Genomic DNA, 17333 nt, shown 5'->3' on the forward strand with positions numbered 1-17333 from the left:
TGAAACGCTGCTATCTGCCACACCATCCAGTAGTGAAGGAAGCCAGTACTACCACCAAGGTTCGCGTTGTATTCAACGCTTCGAGTGAAACGTCCACAAGGGTGACGTTGAACGATGCGCTACTGGTCGGACCGATCATTCAAGATGATCTGCGATCAATCATCATGCGGAGCCGAACGAAACAGGTGATGCTTGTCGCGGACGTTGAGAAAATGTTCCGCCAAATCCTGGTTCGTGAAGAAGATAGACCGCTGCAATCGATTCTGTGGAGGTCATCACCGGAGGAGGAAATCAGCACGTACGAGCTGAACACCGTCACCTACGGAACTAAACCGGCACCCTTTTTGGCGACTAGGGTCCTGAAGCAGCTCTCGGATGATGAGGAAGGAAGATTTCCGCTGGCGGCTAAGGCAGTCCGGGAAGATACATACATGGACGATGTGATTACTGGTTCGAACGACGTGGATGAAGCTGTGCAGTTGAGGGTACAGCTGCAGGAACTTATGAATGCCGGAGGATTCAGGCTTCGTAAATGGGCTTCCAATTATCCAGAGGCGTTGGATGGAGTTGGAACGGAGGATTTAGCCATTCCTATCACGGAGATCAGTCTAGACCCAGACCCGGCGGTAAAAACTCTTGGATTGACTTGGATGCCGAGAACCGACACTCTGCGATTCCAATTCACGATTCCAGCATTAGAAGACGTAGAACCCTTGACCAAGCGTAAGGTTCTATCGACCATCGCCACTCTTTTCGACCCACTAGGCCTCATAGGAGCTGCAATCACATCATTCAAGGTGTTTATGCAGCAATTGTGGACCCTAGAAAGCGAGGATGGAAGGCGATTGGATTGGAATCAACCATTACCTCACACGGTGGGTGAGACATGGCGAAATTATCACCGACAACTACCGATTCTCAACGAGATCAGGATCAACAGGTGCGTTATGGTTCCACAGACTGAACGAATTGACCTTCACTGCTTTTCGGACGCCTCGGAGAAGGCGTACGGTGGATGCGTTTACGTACGGAGTGAGGATTCAAGCGGAAACGTTCTGGTTCGTCTGGTCGCGTCTAAATCAAGAGTTGTACCCTTGAGTTGCCAGACAATTCCCAGATTGGAGCTATGTGGAGCACTTTTAACTGCGGAGCTGTTCGAAAAGGTCAACCAAGCAATCAGACTACCAGCAGATGTACATTTCTGGACGGATTCCACGTGCGTCTTAGACTGGTTAGTAGCCACTCCATCTACTTGGAGTCCGTACGTCGGAAATAGATGCGCGAAAATTCAACGGTTGACGGAGGGTTGGCAATGGCGGCATGTTCCAGGAGTTCAGAATCCCGCTGATCTGATCTCACGAGGAATTACACCGCAGAATATCTCAGGGAATCGTTTCTGGTGGCACGGGCCGGACTGGCTGTTAGGAAGTCCAGAAGGATGGCCACACTCAACAGTTTCATCGAACGCCGAGGAGGTGGAAAAGGAAAAGCGCCGAACTGTAACAGTAGTCACAGCGACAACCGCTCCGGAATTTGTAGAGGAGTATGTTGCGAAGTTTTCATCGTATTCGGAGATGATTCGGACTGCTGCAATCTGGCAACGATTGATGAAGCTCCTCAGGAAACCCAAGGCGGAGAGAAGAGGTGGATTTCTCTCATCGGATGAACTTAAAGATGCGGAATATACCATCCTTCGGCAAGTTCAGAAGGTAGCCCTCGCCGATGAATGGCGGGCCTTGTCAGAAGGAGTACCAGTGTCACTAAAATCGTCACTACGCTGGTTCCATCCTTACATTTCCGCAGATGGTTTAATTCGTCTCGGTGGCCGATTGAGACATTCGGCAGAATCTGAGGACTTCAAACACCCAATTGTTCTTCCAAAGGGGCATCGGCTGACTCGGCTTCTCGTTGAGCAATACCATGGAAGACTACTTCATGCTGGACCTCAGCTGCTATTGAGCACCATTCGGCTGAAATACTGGCCATTAGATGGAAGAAGCATCGTCCGCCAGGTTGTTCATCGTTGCCACAAGTGCTTCAGAGCCAAACCGTCTCCAGTGAAGCAGTTCATGGGTGAGCTGCCGGCTGAGCGAGTCACGATATCGCGCCCATTTTCCCGGACAGGCGTAGATTTTTTCGGACCAGTTTACGTTAGGCCAGGTCCTAGACGTAACGCGGTGAAAGCGTACGGAGCCATTTTTATATGTCTTGCGACAAAGGCTGTCCACATAGAGCTGGTCTCCGACTTATCGACGGATCGGTTCATCCAGGCGTTACGACGGTTCGTAGCAAGGCGAGGAAAGTGTGCCGATATATTTTCGGACAACGGCACCAACTTTGTGGGTGCCCGGAACCGGTTGCAAGAGCTGCTGCGTTTGTTGAAGGACGTTGGCGTTGGCACTTTAGCCCTCCAAGTGGTCCCCATTTCGGTGGCCTTTGGGAGGCAGCGGTTCGTTCCACGAAGTACCACCTGCAGAGAGTCATCGGAGACACACCAATATCCATAGAGGACATGGTTACGCTGTTGGTCCAGGTGGAAGGATGCCTCAACTCTAGACCAATCATTCCACTCTCAACCGATCCTAGTGATTTATAGCCTCTCACGCCGGGCCATTTTCTAATCGGTTCGTCAATACAGGCTCTCCCAGAAACCGACGTAACCGATGTTCAGTTGAACCGACTAAACCAAATAGAGCTGGTGCAACGGAAGGTCCAGGATTTTTGGAAGCGTTGGAGACAGGAATACCTGAGCCAACTTCAAGGACGAAACAAACGCTGGCGACCGCCAGTTAGTATTGAAGTTGGAAAACTGGTAGTAATCTGCGACGACAACCTGCCGCCCATGCGTTGGAAGTTGGGCAGAATCGAGGAAACGCACCCCGGAGCTGATGGCGTAGTACGCGTTGTTACGTTGAGGACCGCTTCCGGAAATCTAAAACGACCGGTGGAGAAAATCTGCCTCTTGCCGGAACCAATCCTCGAGCACGAATTCTACTCCAAATCCCAAAACTAAAATCCATTTCCCAATCCAAAATCCATCTCCCGTCCTAGCCGAAGAGGAGTTTTTTTTTTCTTTCTTTTCAGAAATTCATGGAATTTCAGGGTGGGTGAGAATGTTTGGGCGCATCGCCCCCTAGACACGCCAGTGGAAGTTTCTGCTGTTTTGCTCATCCAGACAGCTCGCCCAAAACCCAGACGGTATTGTTCAACCGATGGAGTAGTCGACGGAAGGACAATAGGTCGTCGCAGTCCATGCTATGCCTAGACGGCTACGGATGGATTGATGGACAGACGACTCTTATCTCCATCATGCCCATGCGATTGTTGCTGCTGTCCTTGTCCAGCGTATTGCGATGCGGAGAACATTTATCCGAGGCTTGGATGCGGCGATGATAGACAACCAACGATGGCTGGGGTGCTCTCGCACTGACCAAGCCGATCGTTGTTTCTCTCAGTGGATGACGTCACTGATATCGATCATCAGAGCACGGTGGATGGATGGCTTGCTCTGATGATGATATCAAACGCATCCACTTCTCAGTTCCACTTTAGCTACACGGCGCGATCGGTCGCTTATTTAAATTGCATACCCGTGAATACAGTTAGGTTTATTACGTAGAATATAGTAAGTAGTGATAAGTGAGAACTATTGGTTTTATTTGAACGGTACGAACTGAAATTCCCGCGTTCGCTCGGATTGGCTCAGGGTGTCTGTGGTTCTGCTGCGACTAAATTGAAGGTGATTTGGGGGCTAAAAAGAGTGTCGTATTGTGGACGATTTACTGGAATTTAGTGGAATTCTACGATTGAGTGTCGGTGATTGCGCCAATTTGTGACCAGAATTTTACTGTCGGCTACTGGAGCCTAATCGAAATCAAGGACTTTTCGGCTATTAATCGAAGGTGGGTTCCGGATCCGACACTTAAGGTCACGAGGAATTCAAAAAAAAATATTTTTTTTTTAGAAATCCTTATTTTGCTCTCTTTTTAAACATATGTACTTTAATGACTACAGCGCATGTTACATGCGTCCCCATTGACCAAAATGAAGCTTCAAATTCTTTACCTACCTTTTCACTTTCAGAAACTACAAGTTGAAAGCGAGTTGATCTGTGCTATGTGTAGTAGATCCGTTTATGAATTCTCCACATTCTACGAAAAAGTCCTTGCAAGTCAAGAAAAGGCCACACGAGGAAAAGTGAGAACTATCATAAGAATGGATCAAGGAAAATCGCAGAAGCGAGCAGCCCCAGGCGAAATATCCTCAGAACCAGCCGAGAAGAAAATCCGATCGGCTAAGGAGAAAGGAGTAAAGTTGTTCAATGTACTCGTGTCGAACGAATTCCAGTGTAAATTGTGTTTCGTTACGCTAGCCACCAAGAAAGGGCTCAATGACCACCTGTACCTTGCACATAAGGTAAAGATCAATTGCAAGCTTTGTAAAGAAAGGTAATTTTTATAGATATTGCAAGCTTTTCATGAAGATTAAAAATATATTTCCTTTAGTTATTCTCCCGAAGGATATACCAGCCACAAAGCTGACTGTTTAGCACGAATCAAAGCGAAGCGACAAGCCCAAAAAGCAGCCTCAGCAGCTGTCGCTAGTACCAGCATAGTCAAACCGACAGTGGTGACCGCAGTAGTTATTCCACCGGATACTAGTGAAAAGCATTCCTGCTATATCTGCAAAGAATTGTTGGTATCTTTTCAGGCAACTTGTGACCTTACAGATGTCATCGATTTTTCTAAAAAAAAATACTTTTTTTACAGTTACACGCCTAGTGAAATGATTGCCCATGTAAAATCGCACGGTATTGATACGGTGCCTAAGCAGGACGCGATGAAGGACTACGAAGCGTGTAAGCAGTGTAACAAGGCGTAAGTTGCGAATATAACCAAATTCAAATACATACAGTTGAATGATAAATTAAAACCGTTCCTTACTTTCCAGAGTCCGAAAACAGAACATGAGTCGGCACATGGAAGCACACGAAAGCCATCGCAATCAAATGAGGAAGCTCATCAAGGAGCAGGAGGAAAAGCAACGCTTCCAGTGCTCCATTTGCTTGTTGGAATTTAGAACAATGGCCCTAATGGAGAAACACAAAGAAAAGCATAAACTTGTCACCATGGAGGACAAGATCGAGTGCCCGGACTGCAATAAAGTGTAAGTATATCTTTTTTTTTGCATACCTAGACATTTCAATTGACTAAATTAAGCTTATTATGCGAGCCGGGTGAGGTGATACAATTCAAATGAGTTTACTTGTGTCGATTCGCTTTACCAAATCTTGACAATCAATTACTGGGTACCCCCATTGGTTTTTGACTACGTTTAATCTGAACACTTTTTAATCTGTACCCCGCTAATTTGCACATCGTTCAGATTCCCGATTGTTTGCTTGAGGTACCGTTCAAATTAGCGGGGGTGCACGGTACCAACTAATTTTATGCTATGAATAATCGGGACATGCAATACTAATACCTCGCCACTTATCAAGTTTAAAAGCAATTGAACGTATTCATAGCAATAGCTGTTGCTGAATTTCCTGGATATCCCGCTTGATTATCCCACAAATCCATCCTTTCTGAACATGAAAATACTAAGTAACCCAACTTGCTACCTAAATGGACAAAACGTAGCTCCATTGCCGGACGTATTGTAGAGTTCCATCTTCGTCGGTTTTGGACGATACTCCTCCTATTGCCCCGAACGTTTTGAGTTCCCAGGTTCTCTATCACTACGTACAGCTAGCGTATTGAAGCTTAAAAATAAAACGCTTTCTACACTTGGTAATACTTGTGACCACGTTGGTTCAGGCGGTTTCGTACTCTCCTTGCACTCTGTTCTCGTGTGCAAACCGAAACGCTCGAACATGAACCTTAACCTAAACATGTGTAAAGTGAACTTCGGTTCAAACGCCGGTTCGAAAACCGGTCCATTTGTACCTCGGTTGCAACCGCGGTTCAAACTTTGGTGCAAATCTTCGATTGCATCCGAGGCTCAGAACGATGACAGACAGAAAACAGTTGATATCCACGCTTAGCAATTTCTACTTATCGTGTCTTGTAGTATGATATAGTAAAATCCTTGTTTTTTTCATAAAGTTACCGCTAAATGTTATTTAAAGTATTGATCTTAGTTGATCTGCTTAAATAAAACATTTATTCAAGCCTCAAGGGCTACGCGATTTGAACCAAGAAGCTCCATATATGATCGTAGAAATTTATCCGCGTGCATTTCAACCGTTCCCCGTTTGACTGCTTTGTGCCATTATTTGAACCTAAGTTTGAACCGAAGTACACATGTACCGGGTTCAGTTTGAAACACTGGTACAGAGACGAAGCGCGTTTGCGGTTCAACACAAGTTGCAAGGTTCAAACGAAAGTTGCACTTCGGTTCTGTTCATGGGAAGACTGCTTGTCACTTATGCATCTGCGCTACACAAAATTATCAAGGTTCCCACCTAGTATTGCCCGTAGCATGATCATCGAAGACTTTCCGATCTGTCTTTTTCAACGTCCTCGTTTCAGTCCGCAGAGAGCCGCTCGAAGGTACCAACGTTTTATATAGAGAGTAATTTGTCTCCGTTTTTTTGGGCCCAGATAGCCGTAGCGGTAAACGTGCAGCTATTCAGCAAGATCAAGCTGAGGGTCGTGGGTTCGAATCCCACCGGTCGAGGATCTTTTCGGGTTGGAAATTTTCTCGACTCCCAGGGCATAGAGTATCATCGTACCTGCCACACGATATACAAATGCAAAAAATGGTCAGTTGGAAAAGAAAGCTCTCAGTTAATAACTGTGGAAGTGCTCATAAGAACACTAAGCTGAGAAGCAGGCTCTGTCCCAGTTGGGACGTTACGCCAGAAAGAAGAAGAATTTGTCTCCGTTTGCAAGATACCTTACTTAAGCCGGTTACGTAATCCGTAATAGCGTCCTCATCAAAAACTTCTTTCTGGCAGAATTAATAGTCAGGCCTATCTTTCCAGAGACACTATGCTAATGAGGTCGATATCGTTAGCAAAACTAAGGAGCATATGCAACCATAAGATGATAGGGGAATGCGGGACAATTTTGAGTTAGGCTTGAAAAAATATTTTGACCCCGATTACTTTAGGATCTTATAATGGATGTTTCAACTAGCCAACATTGCGAAAACCGTGCTGAAATCTGTTGCTACTATGAGAATTTTATAAGATTTTGGATGTAAAAATAACAACGCTTATTTTTTATTTTTTAAAACTTTTGTCTATTTTATTGAGATTTTTCAACAGCAGTTCTTTATTCTACTGTTTTGATTGATGGTCGGCACTTCTCCGACATTATCGACGTAAGAATCTCTCGCGGCGCTAACATCGACTCCAACCACTGTCTGGTAATGGTAAAACTGCGCCCAAAACTCTCCGTCGTTAATAATGCCCTCCTCGGTATGACCTTGAGCGACTGAAGCAGCCGTATGTCTACAAAATCACAGCGTCTAGTGTACGATGTCTACAAAAAGGACGACAAGCTAGAATGTGAGAACTATCGAACGATCACTATTCTAAATGCCGCATACAAACAATTATCCCAGATAATCTTCCGTAGTCTAATAACAAATAGCAAATGATTAAGTGATGAGTTATCAAGCCGGTTTTGCAGACGGCCGTTCGACAACGGACCATATCTTTACATTACGGCAAATCCTCCAAAAGTGCCGGGAATATCAGGTCCCTACCACATCACGCCGCGAGAGGCGAGATCTACCGCAAATGAGCGAATACAGCCTTCTGGTTAGGGCGGAACGTTTAATCAAGGTTCTATCGACGTGCGAGCGGAATAGTAGTTTGTCGTTGAACAGCAATCCAAGGTAAAGTTCTTCTGACGACCACTCAACGCTTGTGCCATTCATGATCACAGTGCAGTTTGGTGGGGGTTTCAGTCTGTAAGACTGCCGATGAAGAAACATTACAGCCTGGGTTTTGGAAGCATTGATCTTGATCTTCCAGGTGGAAGCTTATTCATCAAAGACGTCAAGGCATCGTTGAAGCTTGTTGGTGATTTCGGTAGGCATCCTCCCTTTGACGGCTATTACGGTGTCATCTGCGAACAAAAAGAACACACGGCCGTCGCCAAGGGTAGGAATGTCAGATGTATAAATGCTGTAGAGCGGCGGGCTGCCTTGCGGTACTCCTGCTGATATTGGGAACGCGTTATACAAATAGCAATTCAACGATACCCTGAACGAGCTTTGCTGAAGAGAGCTTCTTACAAGATTTGATCAAGTGAGGTGGAAAGTTGAAGTAACAGAGCTTATACCATGCCATACATTGTCAAACGCCTCCTCGACGTCTTACAAGGCCATGGCTGTGGACTTGGATACAGCTCTATTACTTCTGATGGTGTTCATCACCCTCACGAGTTGGTGAGTTGTGGAATGCCCCTTCCTGAACCCAAACTGTTCCGGCAGGAGAATGTTCCGTTCCTCGACAAACTTGACGAGTCGGTTGAGGATGAGCTTTTCAAAGAGTTTGCTCAGCGCTGGGAGCAGGCTGATAGGCCTATAGCTCGATGATAGAGTTAGGTCCTTCCCGGGTTTGCGGATAGGTATGATCTTGGCAATCTTTCAGGAGCTTGGAAAGTAGTGCAATTCCAAGCATCTGTTTAAGATGGCGCTCAAAAGTTCGTAAACTTTGATGTTTAAATGATTGAGGATGAGGTTGAAGATCCCATCAAATCCGGGGCCTTCATATTTTTGGTTTGCTTCAGCGCTGAGCGGAGTTGTGGATGATCTTGTCTTCTGGTGGGACAGCACAAGGGGAGGTCTATATCGTGGACGCATTTCGCAACCTGGACTTCCATCGGACTGTGGATTTGCGATCCAAGCAGATGGGATGCAGCAATGTGAGCACCGATCGCATTGGATTACTCGAGCGGAGGGATCAGAAGCGAATCGCCGGCCTTGAGAGGTGGAACAGGTTTTGGGTGGGATTTCAGGACTTTGGCTACCTTCCAGAATGGTTTAGATCGGTCATCAAGGTTCTGGATAACACGTCCGAAACTTTCGTTGCGGATTGAAGCCATTCTGGAAGCAATCTGCCTATTGAGATCGGCCGTTTCACTTTTCTTGCTCAGATCTCCAGTCCTCTGAAACTGGCGTCTACGTATATTGCGCAGGCGGATAAGCATTTGGGTGTGGGAATCATTGGCAACAAACTTACCCCTCGTTAGAACTCGCATCACACACGTCTCGTCGGCCACGGTTATGGCCTGATGAAGTCCCTCCAGGGCCCGGACGATGTCCTCGGTGTCCAATGACTGGTTCTCGTCAACGCGACGGTCCACCATTCGCGCGTATGCCACCCAGTTGACGTGGTGGTAGTCCTTATGCAGGTAGGATGGAGCAGATGCCACGTTCACGTTGATTTCAGCCACCACCGGTTGGTGGTCAGAGCTAAGGTAATTGAGCGCCACCGGCTTCGATAGTTGGACGTTGGCCAGGGAAGTCCAGGGTTGAGGGATTTCCTGCCGGTGAAATGAAGTGGGTTCGTCCGGGAATTGCACCGTGTACAATCCATGTTGTTCGTGGTCGAAGAGCAGCTTTCCGTTCTAGTTTCGCCGATAGTTCCACCAAGCTTCATGGTGGGCATTCAGGCAATGACAAAGCGAGAGTTTGTCCTGGTGAGGGCAGTCAGGTCGTTCTTGAAGCTGAATTTCATGCCGTTGCTATCGGTACACTGGCGAGGACAGTACACCGCCGTGTACCGAATGCTCTCCGTCGATGTTTGCACTTCTACGCTGAGTGGCTCCAAGACAGACATGCGGATGTGGGGTAGAATGGAGAACTTGATGCCTTTCTTGACGATGATTGCAACGTACCCCTCTGGAGTTGGTGCGATCAAGGCGGATGATGTTGTGGTCCGGCAGCCAGAAACTGTCGCCGGATTTGAGGTGGGTTTCGGTGATGAGTTATACGTCGATGCTGTGCTTGCCGACGAAATCAGCAAGCTCAATGGATCTGTAAGGTGACAATGGTCAGCGGCTTAGTCCCCATATTTGCTGATAATGGAGACTACAGCACGCAGCTGCTCTGTCCGGGTCCTGCAGAATCGCTTGATGATGAGCACCTCGGAGACCAGCTTGACCAGTTCCTCGACGGTTGATTTACAGAGGCAGGGGGGGATTCCGACGCGGCCAGGTGGCAGGCACCTGCGGGAAATTACCGCCACCTGGAAGCGGCAGGAAATCTTCGATCCTGAACGCTGGAGCCTTTTCCTTCCTTCGTCCTGGCTGGTTTGATGTTGATGCCGCTTTTCGGAGTTGCTTGAATGCTTCTCGTTTCGGGCACCGACGATTGGAGCCCTGGTGTGCTTCGCTACAGTTGGCACACTTGAATGCCACCGCATCCATTGCAGTCCCATTCCTGGGGTAGGCAGCACAGTCGTGGCTTTCGGCGCAGATACTGCAGCGAGGCCGAAGGCGGCAATTTCTGGTGCCGTGCCCGAAGTTGAGGCACCGCTGGCATTGAATAACATCGCGTGGGCCCCGCGGTACGGTTCCCAGCTGACGATGATGTTTCCGATGATACGCACCGCCTGGAGAGCGTTCAGCGAAACCAAGCCCTTACGAAAATGCACCAGATAGAGGCAATGCGGGTACATTTTCGTAAGCCACGCCAAGCAATTCTGTAGACGTCAGTTGCGTCCAGTTTGTATCGATTCCGGGGTCGCCGGGTGCTTGATGTTGGGTGGATGGGCGGGGGGTCGATTCCTCACGCTGAATTTCGACTTCGGGCACCTCGTCGAAGTCCTCCAGGTCGCTGTCGTTGATAGCAGTGGCACCGGTGCTGTACCAGTTGTTGGAGAGGAGCGATTCCACAATAGAAATATTAGTAGTAGAACGCTAGTGGCGTTCTGAATTAATTAATAAATACCTTTAACCCTTTAGTTTTTCATTGTTTATTCAAAGCCATGTTGAAGAGGATGATTTGTTTTGTTTTTAAACATTTATTTGACACTTTGAGGCCCGGTACTCAGGTTGTCAGCGCGTGGCATACTAGATGTTGGCAACACGAACAGTAGCGACCAAGGTATCTAGAAGGGAGGTAGCCCAATGTGTCAGATTTCCCATTCCGCCATTTTGAAATGCCAAGTGACAGCTGGCGAGTTTGTTTTGGTTGTTTGCATATCAGATGCATGGCGTGACAAAGTAGGTATAGAATGTTTCTTTTACACCCACATCTGTGTGGTATACGCGGCAAAGTATCTGAATTTACTTTACTGTGTAATGCACTGATAGTAGAATGACTTAACTTACGAGATAAAGTTACAAGAATACAACCGTCATCGTCAGACGGCGACACCGTGGCACATCCTCTCTTTCATCGGTAGACCATCGGTGGTGGGTGGCCTCACCCGCTGCACTATTCGAAATTTCCACATTTACATGCATTACATGCAATTGTAAACCAATTTTTCAAATAATCTGCTTTTCTTCGACACAAAACACCGGAATACTACATTAAAGACGAAAATTTGATTTGCGACAAAATGCTGGAGAAAATTTTCACTACACTGTGTTTATGTTTGTTGGAATAAACATACCCTAACAACCCCATAGAAACGGTTGACTACACAAACCCGCCAGCTTGCCAACTCGCCAGCTGTTACTTCCGCCTTCCCCGCAGCTAACCACACCGCGCACCCACTGACTGCTAAGATCGGTAAACCTGTCATTATAATAATCTTGGTAGCGACATTAGCATTCTTAGGTTAATGCTTCTACTGATTCCACTATGGAAGCTTCAAAAACGAAAACGAATTTGGAAACTTCACAGCCCGTTTTCTCAATGCCTACTTTTTACAGATGGAACTGACTTGCGATTCACGGCAGCGCTGTTATTCAAAATATTCAAATTCAAAAAAAATTAAGCAAAAAGTTAAGATATTTCAAAGCATTGGTACAGATTTTCAAAACTGCCGTGGAGCGCCAGCCATGACTTCAGGGTCTGTTTGAAGACGCCCGATTTTTTTTTCTAAGGTGGAGATGCATTGAAACCAAACCTTAATTTTTCAATAGCACAAATCTAGAGAACTCGAGAGTGGTTCGAACTGAAAACTTAATCGATTGGTCACACTCTGGTGGAGACCAATCGATCAAGTTTTTAGTTTGAACGGCTGTTTAGTTGTCCAGATTTGTGCTCTTGAAAATTTGAGGTTTGGTTTCGATTATTTATTTTGAGCACTTTTGTTTTAGAGAGTACCGTAAAATGGGACGAATAGAAATAGTCTCCAACATATTTGAGTGTGTACAACTTAAACCGTGTGAATAAAAACCAATTTACCTACCTTGATACCTTGATGGCTACAGCGTAGCGTTACGCCATAGCCGGGCGTATTGTAGAGCTCCATCTTCGTCGGTCTTGGGCGAAACTTCTCCAGTTGCCCCGAACGTTTAGGGTCGCCAGGTCCTCTTCCACTGCGTACAGCCAGCGTATTCGTGGTCTATCCCGAAGCTGCTGACCTTCACCTGGTTCCCTGCTGAATATTATTTTCGCAATTCTTTCTTCCGACATTCGCACTAAGTGACCAGCCCACTGAAGTCTGCCATATTTTACACGATTGATAATATTCGCATCTTTGTACACTTGATACAACTCGTGATTCATGCGTCTGCGCCAAACACCATTTTCGAGTTTCCCACCGAGTGTTGTCCGCAGCACTTTACGCTCGAAAACAACGAGAGCTTTCCGGTCTGACTGTTTCAACGTCCACGTTTTGTGCCCGTAGAGAGCCACCGGAAAAATCAATGTTTTAGACAGGGCGAATTTTGTTTCCGTTTGCAAGCTGCGGGACCTAAGCTGGTTACGTAGTCCCAACAACTTCAAACACAACCCCATCAAACACTACCTCAGCACCAACACCACCATGCATATAGCACAACACGTGTAGCAGAAGTAGTCTAGGCAAACTGCTTCTCCTAGCCGACTTAAACAATGTTACAAGGGACCAGCCTCGGCAAGGCTAATCCTCTGCAGCCAACTCTTGATCGGCGCGCCATAGACGCTGCAATTCTAACATAATGTGAGTGACAGCCGTAGTTACTGCATTCCAGCACTCGGCATCCGCACACATTCTCTCTATAATATTGTCGGGGGACGTGTCCCCTCCGCATGTAGTGAGCATGCGACCTCTCACAACAATGAAACGGGGGCAATCGAACACGACATGCTCCGCTGTTTCCTCTACACCAGCACAATTGGGGCACGCAGGAGATTCTGAGTGCCCGAACCTATGCAGGTACTGTCTATAGCAACCATGTCCTGACAGAAACTGCGTCAGGTGGAAGTTCACTTCCCCATGGCTTCTACCATACCAATCTGACACATTTGGTATTAGTCGATGGGTCCATCTACCCTTAGTGGAGTTATCCCATTCCTGCTGCCAGCTTCTAAGCGTTTCTTCTTTACACTTGTCGCGGACTCCTCTGGTACCCCTTTGGTTGAAGCATTGAACATCTTCCTTGATGATGAGCCCGATGGGCGTCATCCCGGCTATGATGCACACGGCCTCCCAAGTAACAAATTCACAGCAATTTGGCATTCAAGTGGATTTATTAATGTTTTAAGACAGTTACGTGAATGCTATGATAGCTAGAGGCGACATTTAATGTTGCTAGAAGATGATATTTTGTAAGTCAGCTCTTGGTTGTTTTCAGCTTCATCAGCTTCTTCAGCTTTATTGCAGCATAGAATACCTCATTTAAACTGCTAGTGGTGGCTGAGTAACACTTATTTGTGACGGCTATGATAAAAGTTTGATATAATACACCTTGTTGCCATAAAAGCTGCTTTTAAACTGATTGACTTGCACTTTAATCTTGATAACTTACCTTATTTATACCTCTCAAATCGATATTTGGGCTCTTCAGATTCATTACGAATGCATTGCAATGCATTGCGAACACTTATTCCCGACGAATTTATGCCCGTTGTCATGTTTTTGCGTATATTCTTCATAATAGCGTACCCAAACTGCAAACTTTGTTGAATGCTGCTTGGTTGCCATAAAAAGCGAAAAAAGCTGAATCATCTTTAATCAGCATTTGTTGAAGCAATTTTACATCTGCAAATGCCGAATCATAACAGTGTTCCCTTATTTGTGTATTTATGATGAAAAAACAGCATTTGTTGATGACACTCTATCAATTATGGTTCCGCCATATTAATTTCACTCAGGTTGCCGAAATTTCACTTTTTCAAATAATATTATCTCCATGAATTCACTTATCAGATGCTATGGTGTGATGATTAAACTAATTGAATATAATTTAAAGCACAATTACTTCCCAATCAAACCAAGAAATGTACAATTCTTCACCTAGCGGTTTATTTTAGCAAATACTAAATAACTACAAATATGCCACTTTCAGAGAGGGCACAGCAAATTTACTTTTTTCTCATCACATTTCACAGTAAATCTCACTCGGCACTAAAGATTTGGGCACTATATTCAAATAAATCACTTCAAATAATTAGCACTATAAAATAAACTATCACAGCCATGTTTTCAATCTTATTTTCTTTTGTTTACGTTGGAAAAAAAAAACCGGCAAGATCAACGTTATGATAAAATCATTTTCAAGATGAAGCGACATTCATCTAGAACAGGTGGCCTCAAAATAGCTACCATAAATGCTATTTTGCTTTATTCGTGTGACATAATTAAACACTTCATAGCCTCTTTCAGAGTGGGCCAACTAGTCACGTTCTAATCTACAAGAGGTTTTGGGGGATGCAATGAAGACAACAGTGCCTTGACCATGGTTTTATGATCGTTTATTTATAGCACCCTGGAAGTAATTCGTAAAACTAAATTTGTTACTTGGGCTCTTTAGATACCGTCCGGTATGCACTTGCTACTCTTAAGCACATTATCCTGTACGTGCTTTCCAACCGCTTAAAGTTTCTGCTAGTTCTAAGCGCTTTTGACCAGATTGGTCCTCCATACCTTAGTATGGATAGCGCCACGCTTGCCAGTAGCTTACGTTTGCTGGCAATTACAGCAGAGCTGTTAGACATCATCCTCGAAAGCGCCGCTATAGACCAATCTAGTTGCCTGCGTAGTAGTGCAATGTTGACAAAATTTTCTTTGTTTGCTGTGAGAACTGTCACAACATTGCTTTTGTTTGCTGTGAGAACCCAAATATAAACAGAATTGCTGCAAAACAACCACTTCCTTGTTGGACTGCCGTTGATCGAAAGCTCAATGACGTCAAACAAACATCGATACGTTTTCATTCTGAGGAAATCGACTTGTGTAAGATTGATTGTGCGTTGGTATTCGTGGCAGTTTGCTTGGGGACCTCTATAGCCGTAGATGCCCTTTTACAGGCATATTCAACGTGGCTAGCGAAGCTCAGCTTGTCATCGATCATTACCCCAAGATGCCTAAGGGATCGCTTGGACTATATGGTGCAATCACCTACCGAGATAAGCGCCCGTTGCTCGGACTTGCGGTTGTTGACCACCACCACCTCAGTCTTGTGACGGGCCAGTCCTAGTTTCCTAGACTTCATCCATTCCTCAACTAGGGAAATAGAGTGCCCTGCTGTCAACTCTACTTCCTCCATCGATTCACCATAGACCACTAGGGTGATATCGTCGGCGAAGCCAACAATCTTAACACCCGTCGGAAGGGGCAGCCTCAGTACGTCATCGTACATCGCATTCCATAACAGCGGGCCCAGGATTGAACCTTGAGGTACTCCCGCGGTAATTCGAACGCTTTTCTGCCCCTCCTCTGTGTCATAGAGTAGAATCCTACCATCAAAATAGCTTTCTAGAAGCTTACACAACTGCACCGGTACCTTGAGGCGGTGAAGCGCGTTTGCTATTGCCGGAATTTGTCTAGGATCATTCGTAAGCTAAACATCTAGTCCGTTGTCCAACGGCCCTCACGAAAACCAGCTTGGTATTCGCCGACAAAAGACTCCTCGAGCGGTCGCAGTCTGTTAAACAGGATGCGCGACAAAATTTTGTACGCCGAATTCAGCAGGGTAATTCCTCTGTAATTGGTACACTCCAGTCTGTGCCCTTTCTTGTAGATAGGGCGGATGAGGCCATCCAACCAGCCGGTGGGCAATTCTTCGTCCTCCCATACCTTCAGAAGTACTCGGGGGATCGACTGGTAAAGCTGCTCGCTTCCGTGCTTGAGAAGCTCGACCATATGCCAATATTGGTCGAACAACTGTTGTGTAAATCCATTTGATATATTTGGGTTTGAGGCCCCAAGTTTTACCAAAGGTTCGCCGGCATTGACCGAAGGCCATGCAAGCTTTTTGGACTCTGAAATCAATGTGAGGTGTCCATGAAAGTTTGGAATCTAGAATGACTCCGACATACTTTACTTGATCAGTCACATTAATCTCAGTGCCAAAAAGACGTAAAGGTCGAATTCCATCGCGGTTTCGTCTTTCCGTAAAAAGAACAATAGATGTTTTATTCGGGTTAACCGAAAGGCCCTATTGGCGACACCAACTCTCGACTACCTGAAGAGCACTTTGCATCAGGTCGAATAGGGTGCTTAGGGGAAAGCGGGGCAGTTTGGCCACCTTAAGAAAAAGTCGATAAAAGTGATGAAAATATTATGGAAACTTTGGATTTTTGCATGATTTCCAACATTTCTCGCGTAACTTTTCAAAACGGCCTATCTAACAATTCACACATTTCGAGTAAATCGAGCTTGAAGGTTGTGAAAATATATTTTGAAACTGTATCAAAATGAAACAATTTTTCCCCACTGTGTTGCTTGTAGAGGGAAGCAATGTAATAGAGTTCAACGTATGAAATGAACTTTTGTCAATTTATTTGGAAATTACACTGAAATCTATAAAAACATCAGATAGGACGTTTTGACCAAAAATATGTACATAGGATAAATCACATAGGTCGTTCTGTTTCAACAATTGTTACATTGGACATTCATTTCGGTCATTTTGTTTCAGTTATAGTAACATCGGACATTTTGATTTGAGCACACAACAAGCATGTTTTATTTCATTTTGTATCCACGTGCGTTGAACTGCTTCAACATTCAAGTTGAACTGCTCATTTTTTTTGCGGTGTGATAATCGCAGGCACCAGCTGTGCTTTGTTTTGATTCATTTGAAGAAGGGACGAATGACCTTCAGGTTAAAGTCTCTCACGAACAACAACCATCAAATTTTGATTCATTAAATGCCACGCCGTCACTTTTTCCCCTCCGTCCATGTGTCCTATGTAACAACAGAAAGAGGGGAAACGTTGAGCTGTATTTGGGACTTTTTGCTTTCTCGCTGTTTCTCTCTCAATATTCC

General features: G+C 45.5%; 1 protein-coding gene across 1 annotated transcript in view; it reads left to right on the forward strand.

Moving 5' to 3' along the window:
- Positions 1–17333, forward strand: part of LOC5577225 — a 49363-nt gene that overhangs the window by 15367 nt on the left and 16663 nt on the right. The window contains exons 5-8 of the mRNA XM_001656277.2: positions 4084–4448; positions 4506–4694; positions 4770–4877; positions 4951–5166. Coding sequence (XP_001656327.2) covers positions 4084–4448; positions 4506–4694; positions 4770–4877; positions 4951–5166 — 878 coding nt within the window. The remainder of the gene's footprint in view (positions 1–4083; positions 4449–4505; positions 4695–4769; positions 4878–4950; positions 5167–17333) is intronic.

Source organism: Aedes aegypti, chromosome 3, assembly GCF_002204515.2.
Source record: "Aedes aegypti strain LVP_AGWG chromosome 3, AaegL5.0 Primary Assembly, whole genome shotgun sequence".
In the NCBI taxonomy this organism is placed as follows: Eukaryota; Metazoa; Arthropoda; class Insecta; order Diptera; family Culicidae; genus Aedes; species Aedes aegypti.